Genomic DNA, 17,059 nt, shown 5'->3' with positions numbered 1-17,059 from the left:
GTCATGGCTTCTTTGTGCATGTGGATGACATGTCTAGGTACATCCATGTCCCCTTCAAACAACACTGTTCTTTTATGCCAGGGTGCCCAAACCCCGGCCCGGGGGCCACTTGTTGCCCTTGGGGACTCCCAATCTGGCCCACAGGTGGCCCCCACTCTTCAATGAGACTTGCTGGAGCTTGCATTGGCCCAATGCAACTGCTCTCAGCATGAGGGCAACTGTTCGATCTCTTGTGTGAGCTGTGGGAAGAGGGCTCCCTCCACTGCTTGCTGTTTCACATCTGTGATTCTGCAGCAGCAGCAAAGAAAAGGCCAGCCTTGCTTTGCGCAAGGCTTTTTATAGGCCCTGAGCTATTGGAAGACCTTCATTCATTCATATAAGTTCCACCTCTAATATAGTCATTTATGTAAATTTATTCAAATTTGAAATGTAAATTAATTCTTTTGTTTCCTGGCCCCTGACACAGAGAGATGATGTGGCCCTCCTGCCAAAAAGTTTGGACACCCCTGTTTTATGCTGTGCCTTTCAGTTTTATCGCATGGTTAATTTTATCACGCTGTTGATTATGTGATTTTTTTGTATTGTGTTTTTACGGAATTCTGCTGTATTTGTAAGCAACTTTGGGTAGCCCCTTTGGGAGAAAGGTGAGGCAAGAAATTGATTAAACTAATGAAATAGTGTATTTTCACACACAGAACATTGGCAGTGGCATGGCAAACACATCTACTAGTCTACATTGCTAGTTGGCTCTTGGGTTTGATAAGCTCTTGAGCATGGAGTTTGTGCCCGAAGTTGTTGGGGTTCAGATCCATCAGGAACACTGTTAAGAGTGAATCAGCCCTAATATGACTCTTCCCTTACTAATTTAGCTTCAGGCTCATAGAATCCATAGCTTCTGTCCCCAGTTAATTTTTGTTGTCCATTTTCAGATGATCTGAATATGACCCATCAGCATTGTGTGTTAGCAGGCCGGCAACCGAGATTCAGCTCTACCCACAGGGTGGCAGAGGTAAGAGTGTTTTTTGTTTTAATAATTTGTAATTTCATCAGTGGCTGAAACAGAAACAGTAAATGTCTCCTCTGCCAATTAAAGTTTTTAAGAGTGTTGGGGAAATACCCTGCCTTGAAGACAGGATTATTTAATTGCTACCCCATTGCTGCTCTCTAATCTGCTGCTTATTTTCATCCCCCTCACCCCAGTCTTCACTCCGTGGGGTCCAGATCCTCACCCACATGGAGCAGACATCTTCATTTCTAATATAATATCATTTGTAGTATTTCTGTGTCCCCCCTTCTTGCCTCGAAGGCAACGAAGATGAAAGCCAATAGAACAATTCATTAAAAAACACATGTGATTCAAATGAATGCAGCAGAGAGTCAAGTGAAAATCCACAACTAAAGAACTCAACACCATCATGTAGCTGCCACCAACCACTGCCAGGCACTGCTTCCCTCCAAAAGCGGAATGCAAAAAGCCAGGTTTTTATGGCTCTTCATGAAGTGTAGAGATATGGGCCAACCAGGCCTCTCTTTCCTGGTTTTAACAGTAGGCTATCTCTGAATGCCAGAGGCAAGGAGGAATACAGGATGCAGGGATCTTGTGGTCTCATGTGCTCCCTGAGGCATCTGGTGGGCCACTGTGAGATACAGGAAGGTGGACTAGATGGGCACTTGGCCTGATCCAGCAGGGCTTTTCTTACATATGTAAGTTGGAGTAGGGGGACAGTCGAGAACTGTGGTGAGGGAGGTAATATTTGTGTGCGTTATCTTGCCAGTATTCATCTAGTAGGCTCACCTATTGCACAGCCTGCATTTCAAATGAAGATCAAAACAGAGACAGCAATAAAGTGGTTTGCTCGTCCATAGGGTAGGTGCTACCCCTGAAAAACCATAATAACACATGAAAAGCCCTGCTGGATCAGGCCTATCTAATCCAGAATTCTGTTTCCTAGTGTGTTCCATCAGCTGCCTCTGGGAAGACCACAAGCAGGAGATGAAGGCAGACCCCTCTCCTACCATTATTTCTGAGTAACGGGTATCCAGTGGCACGCAGCTTTTGAAATTGGAGGTAGTGCATAACCATCATGTCTAGTAGCTATAGATAACTACTCACAGTGTTGCCCAATACCCCCCTTTTAAAGCCATCCAAGATAGTCACCATATTTTGTAGCAAAATTCCAGAAACTGTGTGTTGTCTGAAGAAAGAGAACCTTTTGTCCATCCTCCATCTTCCATGTCATTTTCAATGAATGACCCACGGTTCTGGGATACTGAGAGAGGAAGAAAAGCTTCTGAGTTTCAAACAGGGATCTACCCCAGGGAGCTGGGGTTGAACCTGGGGCTTTTCGCATACGAAGAATGTGTCCTGCCATTTAGCTGTGCCTTACCCCCCCCTCCCCCAGAAGGCTAGACAGCTAAACTTGTGCTGTGGATATCTGAAGCGGTCTGATAGAACATACGCAAATGGAGACACATAACATAAACAACCTAATATACATGCACTAATGTAATAGTATTATATACTATTATCGTAGTAATATACATATATTGGTGTGTTTCAAATGTCACTTTAAAACGGGACTTTATTTGTACTTTGCAGTCAAAATGGACCTCTGTGACCCAGCTCTCTACCTCCATGTTATTCTGTTATTAAAATGCATGGTTCCACAGCTCCCCCACATAACACCCCCCCCCACCCCGCTGCAAAAGTCTTTTCCTCTATAGAACCTGCCACTTTGTTTTTATAAACCTCTGTGACCTCACATTACATAGTATGGAAATTTTCAGTACAAAGAATTATAACTCCAAGGGGTCCTTTCTCAAGGTTGTTCTTGGGGATTTTGCTGCACTTATAAATATTTAATGGCCAAGAGTTCTGATATAAGACACATCCGTGTGCCCTGAAAGAAAAAGTGTGTGTGTGTGATTTCAGGACAGAAGGAAGCTTTGTTCAAAGGTGAAGGGATAATGACCCAGCCTACACGTGTGTGTTCTCTTCACTTGCATTTTGCAGCATGCCATTTTTCTTCAGGTGGGTTTGTCTGTTCCCTCATAGCGGTGATTCCACTTCCCCACCCCACACAGACAGCATTATGCAGAATATTCTAGAACAGAGGTCTCCAAACTGAAAACCGCTGTGTCCCAAAAAAGCCCTCCCTGTCCCAAGCTGCGCTTACCATTCTGCCACAGTGCCATGTTTCTGTCAAGCTGATCTGGGCACAGGGATGCAGAATGGTAAGTATTGTTCATTGCGGGGGGGGGGGGGTGTCTTACTCTAAACTGCAGATCTGGCTTGTGGACCAGGGTTTGGAGAGCCCAGTTCTAGAACAGTGGCTCCCGAAGTCCTCCTTAGGAGGAGGGAACCACCTACGTGCTTGAGGGGGTGGATTGCACTGCTGCTGAGGAAAGGGTGGAATGTTCCTGGTTTGTTTGAAACCAGTGGTGAGGATTGCACAGCTACTGGGAAAAGGGGGAGGGGGTTCCTGGCTTGCTTGAAGACAGCGATGGGGTCCAGGGGGTGTGAGGAGCTTCGCTACATCTCTGCAGGGCTCCCCAAGCCATGAAACTTAAAACAACAGCAAAAACTGGAAGTGGCTTCCATTTTTTAAAATTATCTTTCACGTGTAACACCATATAGGATGTTTAATGCTCATTGGATACTGCCAGGCTATTGCCAGGCTACTGCCACTTAAGGGGCCAGACCCGAGTGCTTTCCTGGCTGTTGGGTTACAACCCACCAGTTTGGGAACCATTGTTCTAGAAAACAGTGACAAGCTCAGTGAGGAAGCCCTGTGAGGAAGTTCTCTCCCATTTCAGAAAGTGTTGGGCTCTGGAGATGCAGCCTTACCTGGGACCTGAACATTTTCTCTTATTTCTGATGGCTTCTTTATTTGCAAACCTAAAAAGAGCCAAGGGCCTGTCTAATGTAGCATCCCGCTTCCCACAGTGGGTGGGGTGTCCCCCAGCAGGGTGTGGAGGCAGAAAGCTTCCCCCCAGGGTAGAGGCATTCAGCCTGTGTGGTCAGTTAGGCTGAGAGATTTTATTTATTTCTTTTATTTACTGCATTTCTAATTCCCTTTCTCCCAAAAGGAACCCAAGGTGGCTTACAACAATGATTAAAAATATACAGAAACATAAAATCCCAATTAAAAACACAAATTAAAACATTAAAACTCTTCACAATAAGTAGCAGCTTTAAAAAGCAGCAGACATTAATACAATAAAAAGAACAGCAGCAGCAATTTTATAAAAGCCCCAAGCCTGTAAAAAAAAAAACAAAAACAACAACAGATGTTAAAAAGATGTTAAAAGATGTTGAAAAGGCCAAGAACTTAGAAGACTTGTCTAAAAAGAAATGTCTTCAGGCCTCATAAGAATGTAAGAACAGCCCCACTGGATCAGGCCATAGGCCCATCTAGTCCAGCTTCCTGTATCTCACAACGGCCCACCAAATGCCCCAGGGAGCACACCAGATAACAAGAGACCTCATCCTGGTGCCCTCCCTTGCATCTGGCATTCTGACATAGCCCATATCTAAAATCAGGAGGTCACACATATACATCATGGCTTGTAACCCATAATGGATTTTTCCTCCAGAAACTTGTCCAATCCCCTTTTAAAGGTGTCCAGGCCAGATACCATCACCATATCCTGTGGCAAGGAGTTCCACAGACCAACCACATGCTGAGTAAAGAAATATTTTCTTTTGTCTGTTCTAACTCTCCCAACACTCAATTTTAGTGGACGTCCCCTGGTTCTGGTGTTATGTGAGAGTGTAAACAGCATCTCTCTATCCACTCTGTCCATCCCCTGCATAATTTTGTATGTCTCAATCATGTCCCCCCTCAGGCGCCTCTTTTCTAGGCAGAAGAGGCCCAAACTCCGTAGCCTTTCCTCATAAGGAAGGTGCCCCAGCCCAGTAATCATCTTAGTCGCTCTCTTTTGCACCTTTTCCATTTCCACTATGTCTTTTTTGAGATGCGGTGACCAGAATGGGACACAATACTCCAGGTGTGGCCTTACCATCGATTTGTACAACAGCATTATATTAGCCATTTTGTTCTCAATACCTTTTCTAATGATCCCAAACATAGAATTGACCTTCTTCACTGATGCTGCACATTGGGTTGACACTTTCATTGACCTGTACACTACCACCCCAAGATCTCTCTCCTAATCTGTCACAGACAGCTCAGAACCCATCAGCCTATATGTAAAGTTTTGATTTTTTGCCCCAATGTGCATGACCCTTACACTTACTGACATTGAAGCGCATCTGCCATTTTGCTGCCCATTCTGCCAGTCTGGAGATCCTCCCTGGAAAGTTTCCTCACACCTCCCTGGGTGTTCTCCGATAACCTAAGGAGACGAACCAGATTATATGGAAGACACTGGTCTAGTGTAGGGTTCCCCAGGACCCACTTAGGGCCCAAGTCCTGACCAACTTTACAGCACTGGCATAGCTGTGCCAATGCGGCATATGCTGTATCCTGCAGTTGGGTGGCAGTCAAGGAGGCCTCTTCAAGGTAAGGGAATGTTTGTTCCCTTATCTTGGAGCTGCATTGCCTTTACCTCGGTGCTGGAAAGTTGGTTAGGATTGCGCCCTAGGCTCGTCATAAGGATGACACCAGGATAGTACATGTGAAGCCCTTTGAACCTTTAAAAGTGTTGTAGAAATGCTAATTTGTTGTTATCAGGTCACAAAAGCCTTAATAACTTTTTAGAAACGTCACTTTTATTGATGCGCTCCTGTCTGCAAATACCAGTCCCAACAGTATTATGCTGCTGTTGTGTTAACATGTGACTTTGTAGGATGTTGTTTTTCTTTGCTTATAACATTTGCATTCTCGCAGTGCTCCCGAGGAACCCTGCCATATATTTTGGACCGCTGCAACACAGCACTTGAGAACTTGCAGGCTGAAGGCGACTCGAGATCCCCGTCTTTAAAATCGCTGGACGTTGTGGATATAAAGCAAGTAGAAGAAACCCACAATGAGGTGAGACTCAAGTGTTCCCGGCACTGGCCTGTTCCCCAGGATTGACTGAGGCAGGCAGATTGGTGGGGAGAGCCTACCACCCCCTACCTCTACCGCTTTCCTCCTCTTGCTCTCTAGCTCGCAAAGGAAGAGCTGCCCAGAGAGGAAGTGAGGAAGAGTGGTGGGCTACACCAGTGGTCTTCAACTTTTTCGTGCCACAACCCCCACTAAACCAACATGTATAAGACTGGGGAACCACTGCTGGTCCCGCCCCACTCTTGGGACCTGATCCACCCCCACCTGACCCATTTCCCCTGTGTCTTCATAACAACCTTGTGAGATAGCAGCCTGAGCAGAGCCGGCCTTAGGAGCTACGGGGCAAGATGGCAAGAAGAGGCTGTGAAGGATTATATCAAGAAGTCAGTTTGATAAGGCTGAACCATTATTGGATTGGATCCAAGCTCGCCATGGGCTCTGAAGTGTTGCTGTGACCCCCTCTCCCCAAATGAGACCTTGCAACCCTGTTGGGGTAACTACCTATAGGTTGAAGAATACTGGGCTAGAGCATTGGAGACCTGTCTTCCTTTTCTCTGAACTTCCTCTTTGCTCCCTTCTTTCTTTCTAAATTCAGGGAGCGGGGAGGGGCAGAGGAGACTAAGTGGAGGTAGTGACTAACCTGTCACCAGGTTAGGAGGAGGAGGCATTTGCTTGTGGCGGGATATTGTGCAGGGACAGGGGGAAAGAGAGCATTTGGCGCACTGCTTTAGGTGCTAGAGCAGGGGTGTCAAACTCATTTCATACAGAGGGCCAAAGCATTCAGGGCTCCAGCTGAGGGCTGGAAGTGATGTCATTAAGCGGAAAGTGACATCATTAAGCAGCTAATGGCCAAAAATCAGACCCTATTCGCATATAGAAACTCATTAACTGCAAATGACCAAAGAGAAAGTACACAAATCTTGATCATATTTCAAGATTTGGGAAAGCCCAATTTTCACGAGGGCTGCCATTTCAGCTGTAACACCTCAGCAGCTGAGAGCCTGAGGGCCAGATAAAAAGCTTCCGGGGGCTGCATCTCGCTCCCGGGCCTCATGTTTGACACCCCTGTGCTAGACGGTCTTGGGCTGGCCCAGGGAAAATGGCATATCATGTACTCCTGCCTCCACCCCCTCCCCCAAAAAACTGTTTTTTTTTTTCTTTTGTGGATTTCAGTTTGTCTTGTGCCATTATAAAATGGAGAGGCTAGATCTCTTCTGCACATGTTGAGCAAGTTACCCATTGCCTGCCTTTTGATCCCCTTCCTACCTCTTCCCCTATTTGGTTAGCTTCTCAGTCAGCAAGGAGATTAATTCCATACGACAGCCGGCTTTTCCTGTGAGTCCTCTTTCTGCCACACATGTGGGCAACTTATCTGTGGTTTACATTGCTGCAGAGACACATTTCTTTTGCCGAGTACCGCTGTAAACGGGAAACCTAGACATCTGCGGTGCTAATGCCGGGCTTTGATTCTTCCTTTAAAAAAAATGAAAAGGAGGGATAAAGTCCCACATGCCTTTTGTATACTAATTATAGGGTAACATTCGGTAGGTTCATGGCCTAATACGACTGGTATGTCCCCGGTCTGTGAGACATATGTTTGAAGAAAATCTCAGTTTTACATCCTAAATCCTGGATATAGTGCAGTGGTTCCACAGAACTTGCTTTGGCGTAAGAAAACAAGGGAAATGGGGACAGGCATAGCCATATCAATCTGTCACTACTTCTTCCTCCGTACAGCCTGCTTTAAACAGCAGGGTGAGCTATGTAATCTAGCGCAGAGCTGAAAAATCCTTAAAAACGTTTGGCTTGGGTTTTGGGGTATAAAGGGGGAGAGTGTAAAATCAGAATATCTTTTGGGGGGGCATGGTTATTTTTTTCCCCTTCAGAATGATGTGACATGATGTCATGGTGTCATTCTGAGCAGAACTTTGGGGTAAGAAATGACAGCTGTCAGGAAATGCGCTGATAGATTTTGTGCCCCCCCCCCCACAGATTGCCAAAATACCCTTCCCCACTTTCATAGCATGTGAATGGGGTTGTAAAATTGAGGGAAAGGCATTTCAGCTCGGACTCTTGAAATGCATGCAGCCTCTAGCTAGATCAATGATTTTCAACATTTTTCTCATGGCACACTGACACCTATGGTCTTCTCTATGGTGTTCACCTCTTGTAATGTCACTTCCAACTTCTGGGATACTCTTTCAGGTTCTGCAGCTCTGTTTCTAGGGCAACTGTCTGTAGGAACAGATTGTTTGTTCCTCTTCCACTGGCTGAACACAATTGGCTCAATGAGCTTATTTGAGTAATTATTTGGACAACTCTATTGTCCAAACCATCTTTAGCTACTCCCTCCCTACCAACACACAGTTGTTCCAAAATGAATTGAGTTACTCCATCAAGAAATCAGCTGATTCTTTGGTCACTAGTGATTTGCCGTTAAATATGTGATCTGTTGAATGAGTGACTTATACATTTATTGACTGAATCATTTCTGTTACTTGAGACTTGTTCAAGGCTACATCTAGAACGGGTCTTGAGATCGTAAAGGGAAATCACTTGCGTGTGGAATGCCCTTAAATGTGAAAATAATACAAGTTTGCAGGTGGACAGGTCTATGAGTTGGTGGTGCTGTGCCATCTGTGGGCATAATGCTTCAGAGTAAGAACAAATTCTTACCCAAAGAGCTTACATTCTAAACTGTGAAATAGAGAAGACAACAGGGAAGAAAACAAAAACGAGTCATCAGGGGAAGAATATGGGATTATTTCTTGTATGTTATGGAGTCAGTTGTCTGTTCCAAAGTCTTTGCAGAGAAGGTGGATTTTAAGAGGGGATTTGAATGAAATGAGAGGTGATCCTGCTAATTGAGCACAGGCATGCTTGAAACTTTTCTTGAAGTGCATTGAGATCTATTATGTGTGCCAGAGTTGGGCCTGAGATTAAATGGCCCAAAGAGCTGCTTTGAGTATGTACTTCAAACTATGGAAAAAACGTATACGGAAACCATCAGTCATGAACCCTGGAGAAACTGGTGTTTTGAGTTCAGGCTTAAGGAAGCAAGTACTTTGGACCCACAATATCCGCAGATTTGACTTAACCCAAATGACATCGGATAGTGGTGCATTCTGGGCAGTTGCAGACCTGGCCCCTGTGCTGCCCCAATGCAAGGTCTGCAACAGGCCACTCCCCCCCACAACTCACCCCCCTTTGCCTCGCGCAACTTTCTTCAGAGTTCCAAAAGCCTTCTGAGGCCTGCAAGCGCCTTTAACAGTACATCTGGTTTCCTGACGGAAACCAGAAGTCATGTTAAAGGTGTTCTGGAGGCCTCAGAAGGCTTTTGGAGCACTGAGGAGCCACTGCTCTGGGCTTTGCCTGCCCCAGAACAGCTCTGGAGGGCAGGCGGAAGCGGCATTGCGGCAGGCAGTGGTCTCCTGTGGTGGGCATGGTGGTGCCGCCCCAATAGAGCATGCAGGTGTGGCACCTGGAATTTTTGCCCCCCTGTTCCCCCAGGCCTGCCATTGATTCTGGGGCATTGCTGGGAGGAGTGAGGAACCTCCGCATGACCCAAGAGTGGGTCTTTCAGCGTTTATAAAAGCTACTCAGGCACAGTTTGCCCAGGAAAAGGTAGAAACCCTGATTTTTGCACATTTTAAAATCTTGCTTTAAAGGCCATTTAAACTTGAACCCTGGTATCCATGGATACTGAGGTCCCACCTGTACTGACCGGCTGTGACTGCTTCTTGATTCTCAAAAGACGGAACTTCACATTGAAATTTTGTCCAAAAGCCCAGCCGCAGGTCTGGCCTTGCTCACCTTAAACATCCCCTGGTGGCAAGGAGAGACTGAATCAGCTTGGCTACCTAGGTTATGCGCACTGCCAAGCCGTTGCAGCGGTGAGCTGTTAGGTCGCTGCTGAGAGGGAGTGTTTATGTACACAGCCAAAGTAAGGTTAATGTGTGTGTTTAGCACATCACAGCAAAATGGCAGCACAGTCAGTGGCCGCCTTGGCACTGAAGGGAGGGAATACAGATCACCTACCTAGGTGGCATTTAATAACCCAAGTGCCTTTAAATAATTGACGGCAGACCCCTGGCTCACCAAATGTCAGCCGGTGCTGGTGGCCTTTTTTCCCCCGTGCCTTATTGACTGTAACTCTCAAAGTGCACCTTTTAAATAATAGCTTAAAGGGCGAGTGGAGATGGGTTGATGTGACGCTGGGGTAAATCAGTGCTACGAACAGAGGGAGATCAAGACAAAAAGTGTGCAGTGCTAGGTTTCTCTCTGCTTTTACAATGCGCTCTGGGGGTGGTGCCATTCAGCTCGCTGTGGTGGCCCAGTCTTACTTTGCTATAAACGATAGTTTCACCAGATAAAAAATACAAGAGCAACCAAACCCCTCTCTCTCTCTCTCTCTCTCTCTCTCTCTCTCTCTCTCTCTCTCTCTCTCTCTCTCATTCTCTTTGTTGTTTTAATTTTCATTTAAAATGTGGGGTTTGCAGCAGACGAGTCTTAGATGAATACTGGCAACATAAGGCCAACAAGTATTACTTCCCTCTCTACAGTTCTCTATTATGGTACATAAGAAGAGCCCTGCTGTATCAGGCCTAGGACCCATGTAGTCCAATTTCCTGTATCCCATAGTGGCCCACCAGATGCCTCAGGTAGCACTCAAGACAACAAGACACCTGTATCCTGTTGCCACTCCCTTGCACCTGGCATTTTAAAGTAGCCTACTTCTAGAACCAGGAGGTTGCATTTCCACATCATGGCTTGTAACCTGTGAAGAACATTTTCTCCATAAGTTTGTCCAAAGACAAACCTAAATGTTAAAGACATCTAGGCCAGGTGCCAACACCACATCCTGTAGCAAGGAGTTCCACAGACTCATTTACCTTTTGTGTAAAGAAATATTTCCCATTGTGTGTTATAAGCATCCTTTATGTTGCTACTGTTGTGGCAATTCCCTTATATCAGTGCTTCTCAAGCTATCTGCTGTGGCAGCTAACCTCCCCCCCCCCTCCCAATGTGTGAGGGACTGGCACAATATCTGTGCCATATTACCTGTGGACCACCACTTTGAGGAGCACTATCATCTTTAACATTCTAGGTGTTGGAGGAAGGGTGCATTTTTCATTTGAGAACATTTTCAGGCCAGATATAACCCATGTCCCTGTTGCTGCCTGCTTATCTCTAAATTATTGGATGAGGTGAGACAATTAGCCTGGCAGTGCACAGATGCCATAGGCGCTTCCCCTCCCAGAACTGCCTGCAGCAGCACCCATTACGCCTGGCTGCATTCAAAAGAGAGGTGAAAGAACAAGGCCCCCTGCCTAGAGCAGTTGCATTGCTAGGGGGTGTGGACCATATCGGGTGATGTGCACTACTGGCCAACATTGCTAAAATCTTGTTATTTTCAATAATGCCATCTTGTTATATATCATCTGATGCATAATTTCATGCAAAATGCAATGAAACAAATCATGCTGAAATATCTCTATATCAAATGTTATAGCCAAAATCCCAGTGGGAGCTGGGCAATAGTGCATCACCATGCCCACCGCGTGTAAGTATTGCCCCGTCCACTGCATGGGAGGAAGTCCATCAAGGGGGTGACGCACTGGCCTCCCACACTGGTTGATGCAAACCCTAGTGATACCAGTGACTGGGACCAGTTGCCAGTTTGGTCCCACTCTCATCTCTGAAACTGACTCCCTTGGTGGCAGTAGTGTTCTAGGGGGAAGGGTGTGTTTAAAAAAGAAAAGAAAAGAAATCTGGCAGCTCCTCCTTTAAGCAGTATTGTTGATGGTGTTGCACTTTTTGCCTCTCCAATTCTGTAGCTTTTCACTTCTGTTTCCACTGTGCTGCCCCATTTTTTTAATCTAATGCAGTGGTTCCCAAACTTACTGCAGCTGTGGCACTCTTCATCCACTGCGCTCTGTTGTGTTGGTGCCATCACATGAAATCTAGCATGATTGTCGTCCAGCAAGCCAGGAAGAAAAGGCCGCGTGGTGCCCCTGTGAGTGTGCTGCGGTGCCCTGGGGCGCAGGGGCACACAACTTGGGAACCACTGATCTAATGCAACAATGTCAATAGGGGAAGGGGGCATTTCAGAACAGCCCTAGTTGTTGGGCATTTGGTGGGCCACTGTGAGATACAGGAAGCTGGACTAGATGGGCCTTTGGCCTGATCCAGTGGGGCTGTTCTTATGTTCTTATTAGTTAGTATCCCACCCGCTTAGCCTAAAAAAAAAATTACTGGGGGAGAAAATAGATCAGACATTCTGTATATGTGGCTACTTCTACCAGATGACTAAACTTTCTCTGAACTCTGTTTGAGAAGGACATGTGTTGCTAAGCCTTGATGCTCAGCAAGTTAAACTATTCATGTAACATTCCTTTCAAGACGTCTAAGACCTACCCTCTGTTAACTGGTGTCTGTTAATCCTGCCAATATATTTTACCAACAGGGTTGCCTTTAATTTTTTTTGTATCTAAAGTCCTTTTTCTGTTTGTTTAAACAGCTTCTATTGGAAGCAGTTACACACATCAAACAGGCGTTCAGGGACTGTCAACTAAAATCATTTTCAGACTTTTTTTTTGTATCTGTTCTGTTTAGCCTGGGGGAGGAGGAAGCGGTGAAGTTGGGGAGGGTGCAGTGGCAGAGAGAGAGAGAGAGAGAGAGAGAGAGAGAGAGAGAATTCTCAGGTGAGAACTTAAGGGGTGTTTTGTTTTCTTTCTGGCCCGCGTTTTCTATTCACAGATTTGCCTTTGTTTGGCCCATCACAGCTAAAGAACGGTAAACAGAACAACATTCTTTGTGGTTGCAGGAGACAATTGGGCTTGGATTGGAGGCTGTGTATATAAAGCACAACTACCATAGCAAAGATAAATACACAGTTGCAATTGTCCAGAACAGGGGATCACCTGCAATCAAAAGAGGAAAAGGAGGGTGTGGGAACTGATTATTACATAAAGTAAAATAGTTATGCTTAAGGATTAGCCAGTGACCTCTGAAGTTGCTCTGATGTTCCTTGGTGACTGTAGCCACACAATCTGGAGAATGGGGGGTGTTCCAAAAGGGTTGGTGTTTGTCAGTGGGGGCTAAGCCATGAGGGACTGCAGAGTTTGTGCAGCATAGTGGCTAAGTGGATGAGCTCTGAATTTTTATCTCACCTCTGCCATAATCTCACCAGAAGAGCTTAGGCAAGTGTATGGTTAATCTGTAGAACTCCTTGCCACAGGATGTGATGATGCAGCCTGGTCTAGATGCCTTTTAAAAGGGGGTTAGACTGATTTCTGGAGAGGGAGTCCATCACAGGTTACAAGCCTACTTGAGAAGTAGGCTATCTATGAATGCCAGATGCAAGAGAGTGGCAGCTTGATACAGGTGTCTTGTCCTTTGTCCTTTTGGAAGCATCTGGTGGGCCGCTGTGAGATACAGGAAGCTGGAGGGGCCTTTGGCCTGATCCAGCAAGACTCTTCTTATGTTCTCATGTAAGCCACTTCTTATCAGCCTCAGCTAGAAAAATATTCAGAGGAGGGCAACCGGGGTTGGGGGGGGGGAGAGATTCTGGAAAATTAACCTGGAAAATGGAAGTCTAAGGGGAGATATAATAGTCCTTTGGTACGAGGTATTCTAGCCAATTGGAGAAGTACATTATGGGTGAGTCGACTCCTGTTTCCTGCCTATTAGATGAACAATGTATTCTATTGCTCTGCAGCACTTGACTTTCCAAAATGAATTTCCCATGTTAAGAGAGTTATTACCGTAGTCTGTCTTGGCCAAACAGGGTCAGGTGGGATGGAGGGGCAAGATGGAAATATCTGTGTTTGTATCCAGTAGATGATGGGGGGATTCCAGTTCTAGGATTCTAGGTACTAGCTGCTGATGGGTCTGTTCTCTGTTTATTCAGCTGTTCCTTTACTAAAATCTCAAGTTTAGTTATGTTTAATTGGGTTAATTAAGAATTTTTGAATGTGCAAGCCCAAGTTCTCATGTTTTGCAAGAGGCTTATAAACACACTGTTTTCTAAGATTATCTGTTTCTCATTTTACAGATGGAGAATTGAGGTTGATCAGTGACAACTTGCCTTAAGGGTAGCCAGTAGCTAAGAACCCACATATCTTAGGTCTTGCAACACTCTCTTTTTGCTCACTCCTGTTTTGACAGATTCTTCATCTCTTGCCATGTTCCCCCAACCCCAAGGTAGACATGAAAATTATAGAACGCATGTGTATTTTCCCTGCCCTTCTAGCAATATTCCTTTTGTGCGTCTCCAGGTTGAGTTTGAGTGGCTGCGGCAATTCTGGTTCCAGGGCAGACGTTACAGAAAGTGCACCGATTGGTGGGACAAACCAATCGCTACTCTGGAAGAGCTTTGGAGGAAAATGGAGCTCATGGTATGTACCAATCAGAGTCTTAGCCTAGCGCTTTTCAAAGTTCCCCAGCCTGTGATTCCCATCCTCCCCTAGTGCGGCTTCCCAGAAGTCATTGGTGATGACATCATCACCATTTCCCGGTTCGGAGACTGCGATGCAATGCTGCAAACAGCGGTGAGAAGATCAGGGTGGGTGAACGGGTTTTTTTCAAAACTATGTGCAGGAGCTGAGCCTGCCAAGCTGAGCCTCCTCCCGCTCTTTGTAGCACTGGGTCATGGTTAATTGGGCAGCCGGCAGGCATCCCGTGATGCCCTTGCACATTCACCACCCCACCCCTGGGAGCCATCTCTCATGGATTGGGAACCTCTGACTAAGCATCTTGTGGTCTGATTCCACACATATGTTTCCTGTGACTTTCTGGTGGCAGTTATGAAAACAAATAGCAGCCATTTCAAATACTTAGGGCACAATCCTAACCAGGTCTACTCAGATGTAAGTCCTATTTTGTTCAATGGGGCTTACTCTCAGGAAAGTTTGTTTAGGATTTCATCCTTACGGTATGATTGATACCTCTGAACCAAACAAGCCTCCCCTCCCCCCCCAAAGGATGCTTAGTCCCTGATAGCATCTCCATGTAGGGATGTTGCTCTCTCGGGTGTAAGAACAAAGTGTGTGTTCAGTTTTAATCCAGGAACAACTACCAGAATGGTACTGAAGCTATTGGAATCTTAGGGAAAGCTAATCCTGGTGACTTGCCTCTTCTGCTACCCCCATCGCAATCCTTTTGACTTCTTTGCCTTCACCATCCCAGACTTCCGCCTTGTAACTGTGGCGCTTTTCAAGGCAAAGGCAAGATTGTTCAGTTGTCACTTATCTCTGCCATGTGTTGGGGACATGGGAAAAACCTGCAAGGCCCACAAATTCTCCTGGGCAAGGTTGTCTGCAATGGGTGTGACGTTTCAATGTGCCTCTAATTAGAAACATGGTACTGTCAAGTATATCACCTTTCAGCAGGACTCAGGGTGATATTTATCAGCAAATGCGGAAGGCTTTATTGGGGGCCCTGGACAGAAGCTGCTTCCAATTTAAATCTTAAAGACTGGCTTTAATATTTATGACTCCTAACGCATTAATCGCTATTTATTTGGGTGTCATTAAAGTTCGGATCCAGAGCCTGTTCTTGTCATACGGGCTTTGAGTCCCAAACTCTCTCAGCAGAGGGGGGGAAAAAGCATCATAGATCAGCAGGGGGCACTCTTGAGCTGTGATTTTAGGAGAATATAAAGATTTTTCAGCGGCTCCACCAGAGGGAAAGTAAATGCTTCTACATGTCAGGTATAAGTATCAAAAATTTACCCCTGTTTCTTCAAGTTAACCATAATCTCTAAGATTCCATAATACAGGAAATCAATTGTGGGTTGACAAATTCCACAGCAATTTAACATAAAAAGTGCAGTGTGTTGGGACGGATCTGGTTTCAATAGAATTAAGCTAATTTAAAGCAATTCTCTATATGTCTCACATAATGTATTTGTTTAAATTATAAAGACTGGAGTTTTTTAATGTAATATATAATTTGGAGGGGGAGGAAGATGTACAAACTAGCTTCTAAGCTGCCTGTCTGTGTCCAGCCCCCCCCTCCCCGAACTCTAACAAACCAAACTCTCTGGTTAAAAGGGGGGGGGGAACCAAAACAAAATGCAATTAAGATGCTACTAATTTGTTCTCTCATCTGAGTCAGACAACTTCCATCGTGCGGTTTTTCCATATACGTTCCAAGCCCTTTTTGGTGGCTGCTCTTGTTCTTCTTTGTGTCTGGCTTCATTTTACAGATTTAAAAATTAAATCATCAAATGTTACTTCATTCACGTTTGTTCTGATTTCTCGAGCACCCTTAACACAACATGATATTTCAAGAAGTTTGCCTCCCTGTCTCTGTAGTTCACAGAGATGGATGTCTTCATTTATTTTATTTTTTTGGCGCATTTGCACAGTGAGTATGTAGGGGTGTGTGTGTGTTTCTCATCATTATGTTTATTCTTGGCATTTCTTTCCCTAAGGATGGTTTTTGCTCACCGCTCGCTCTTGTGATGCAAATGTTAAACCTTTCATTTGAATGACATTCTGATAAAACCCTGCATTCTCTCTCTCTCTCTCCTTCCACCCCCACCAGCATTATTGCTTCATGTACTTATGAACAGTTTAAGCTAAAAGCAGTTTAAACTTGGTCCACTGTCCATTTTTTTCCCTCTCCCTCCCTCCTCTGTGACCCAACTTTTTTTTTAAAATATGAAAAGCTATTCAAATATTTGTGTATTTTTCTTTTCTTTTAAAATTTTAGTTGCCCAAGATTAGCACGTTATCAAGCTCCGCATCAAGATAAAGTTCGGGGCGAATTCAAAGGCAGAGTTACCATTTGAAAGGGGCTGCAGAAGCTTTGCTTTCTGGGTAATGCTTCTCTCTGAAAGGCAGAAATCTCATGTGATGCCTAAAGGAGCCTTACTGGAGCTGTTCTGAGATTCAGCACACAGACAATTTGTCTCCCAGGGTCTAGCATCATGCAAAACCTTACAAAACTGACATTTATTTTACCTATAAAAATGTTTAACGTTGCGTTGAAGATGGGCTGGGAGGGGACGGGGTGCGGGAGAAGCAAGGCAAGATTTTTGA

The 17,059-nt window shown here is 45.2% G+C and overlaps 1 protein-coding gene across 1 annotated transcript in view; it reads left to right on the top strand.

Moving 5' to 3' along the window:
• The window catches only part of FTO (FTO alpha-ketoglutarate dependent dioxygenase), a 294,785-nt gene that overhangs the window by 87,331 nt on the left and 190,395 nt on the right, over nt 1-17,059 (top strand). The window contains exons 5-7 of the mRNA XM_066637383.1: nt 930-1,009; nt 5,853-5,996; nt 14,291-14,410. Coding sequence (XP_066493480.1) covers nt 930-1,009; nt 5,853-5,996; nt 14,291-14,410 — 344 coding nt within the window. The remainder of the gene's footprint in view (nt 1-929; nt 1,010-5,852; nt 5,997-14,290; nt 14,411-17,059) is intronic.

Source organism: Tiliqua scincoides, chromosome 9 (genome assembly GCF_035046505.1).
Source record: "Tiliqua scincoides isolate rTilSci1 chromosome 9, rTilSci1.hap2, whole genome shotgun sequence".
In the NCBI taxonomy this organism is placed as follows: Eukaryota; Metazoa; Chordata; class Lepidosauria; order Squamata; family Scincidae; genus Tiliqua; species Tiliqua scincoides.
Note: the sequence above shows the minus strand (reverse complement) of the source record. Positions and strands in the feature narration are given on the sequence as shown.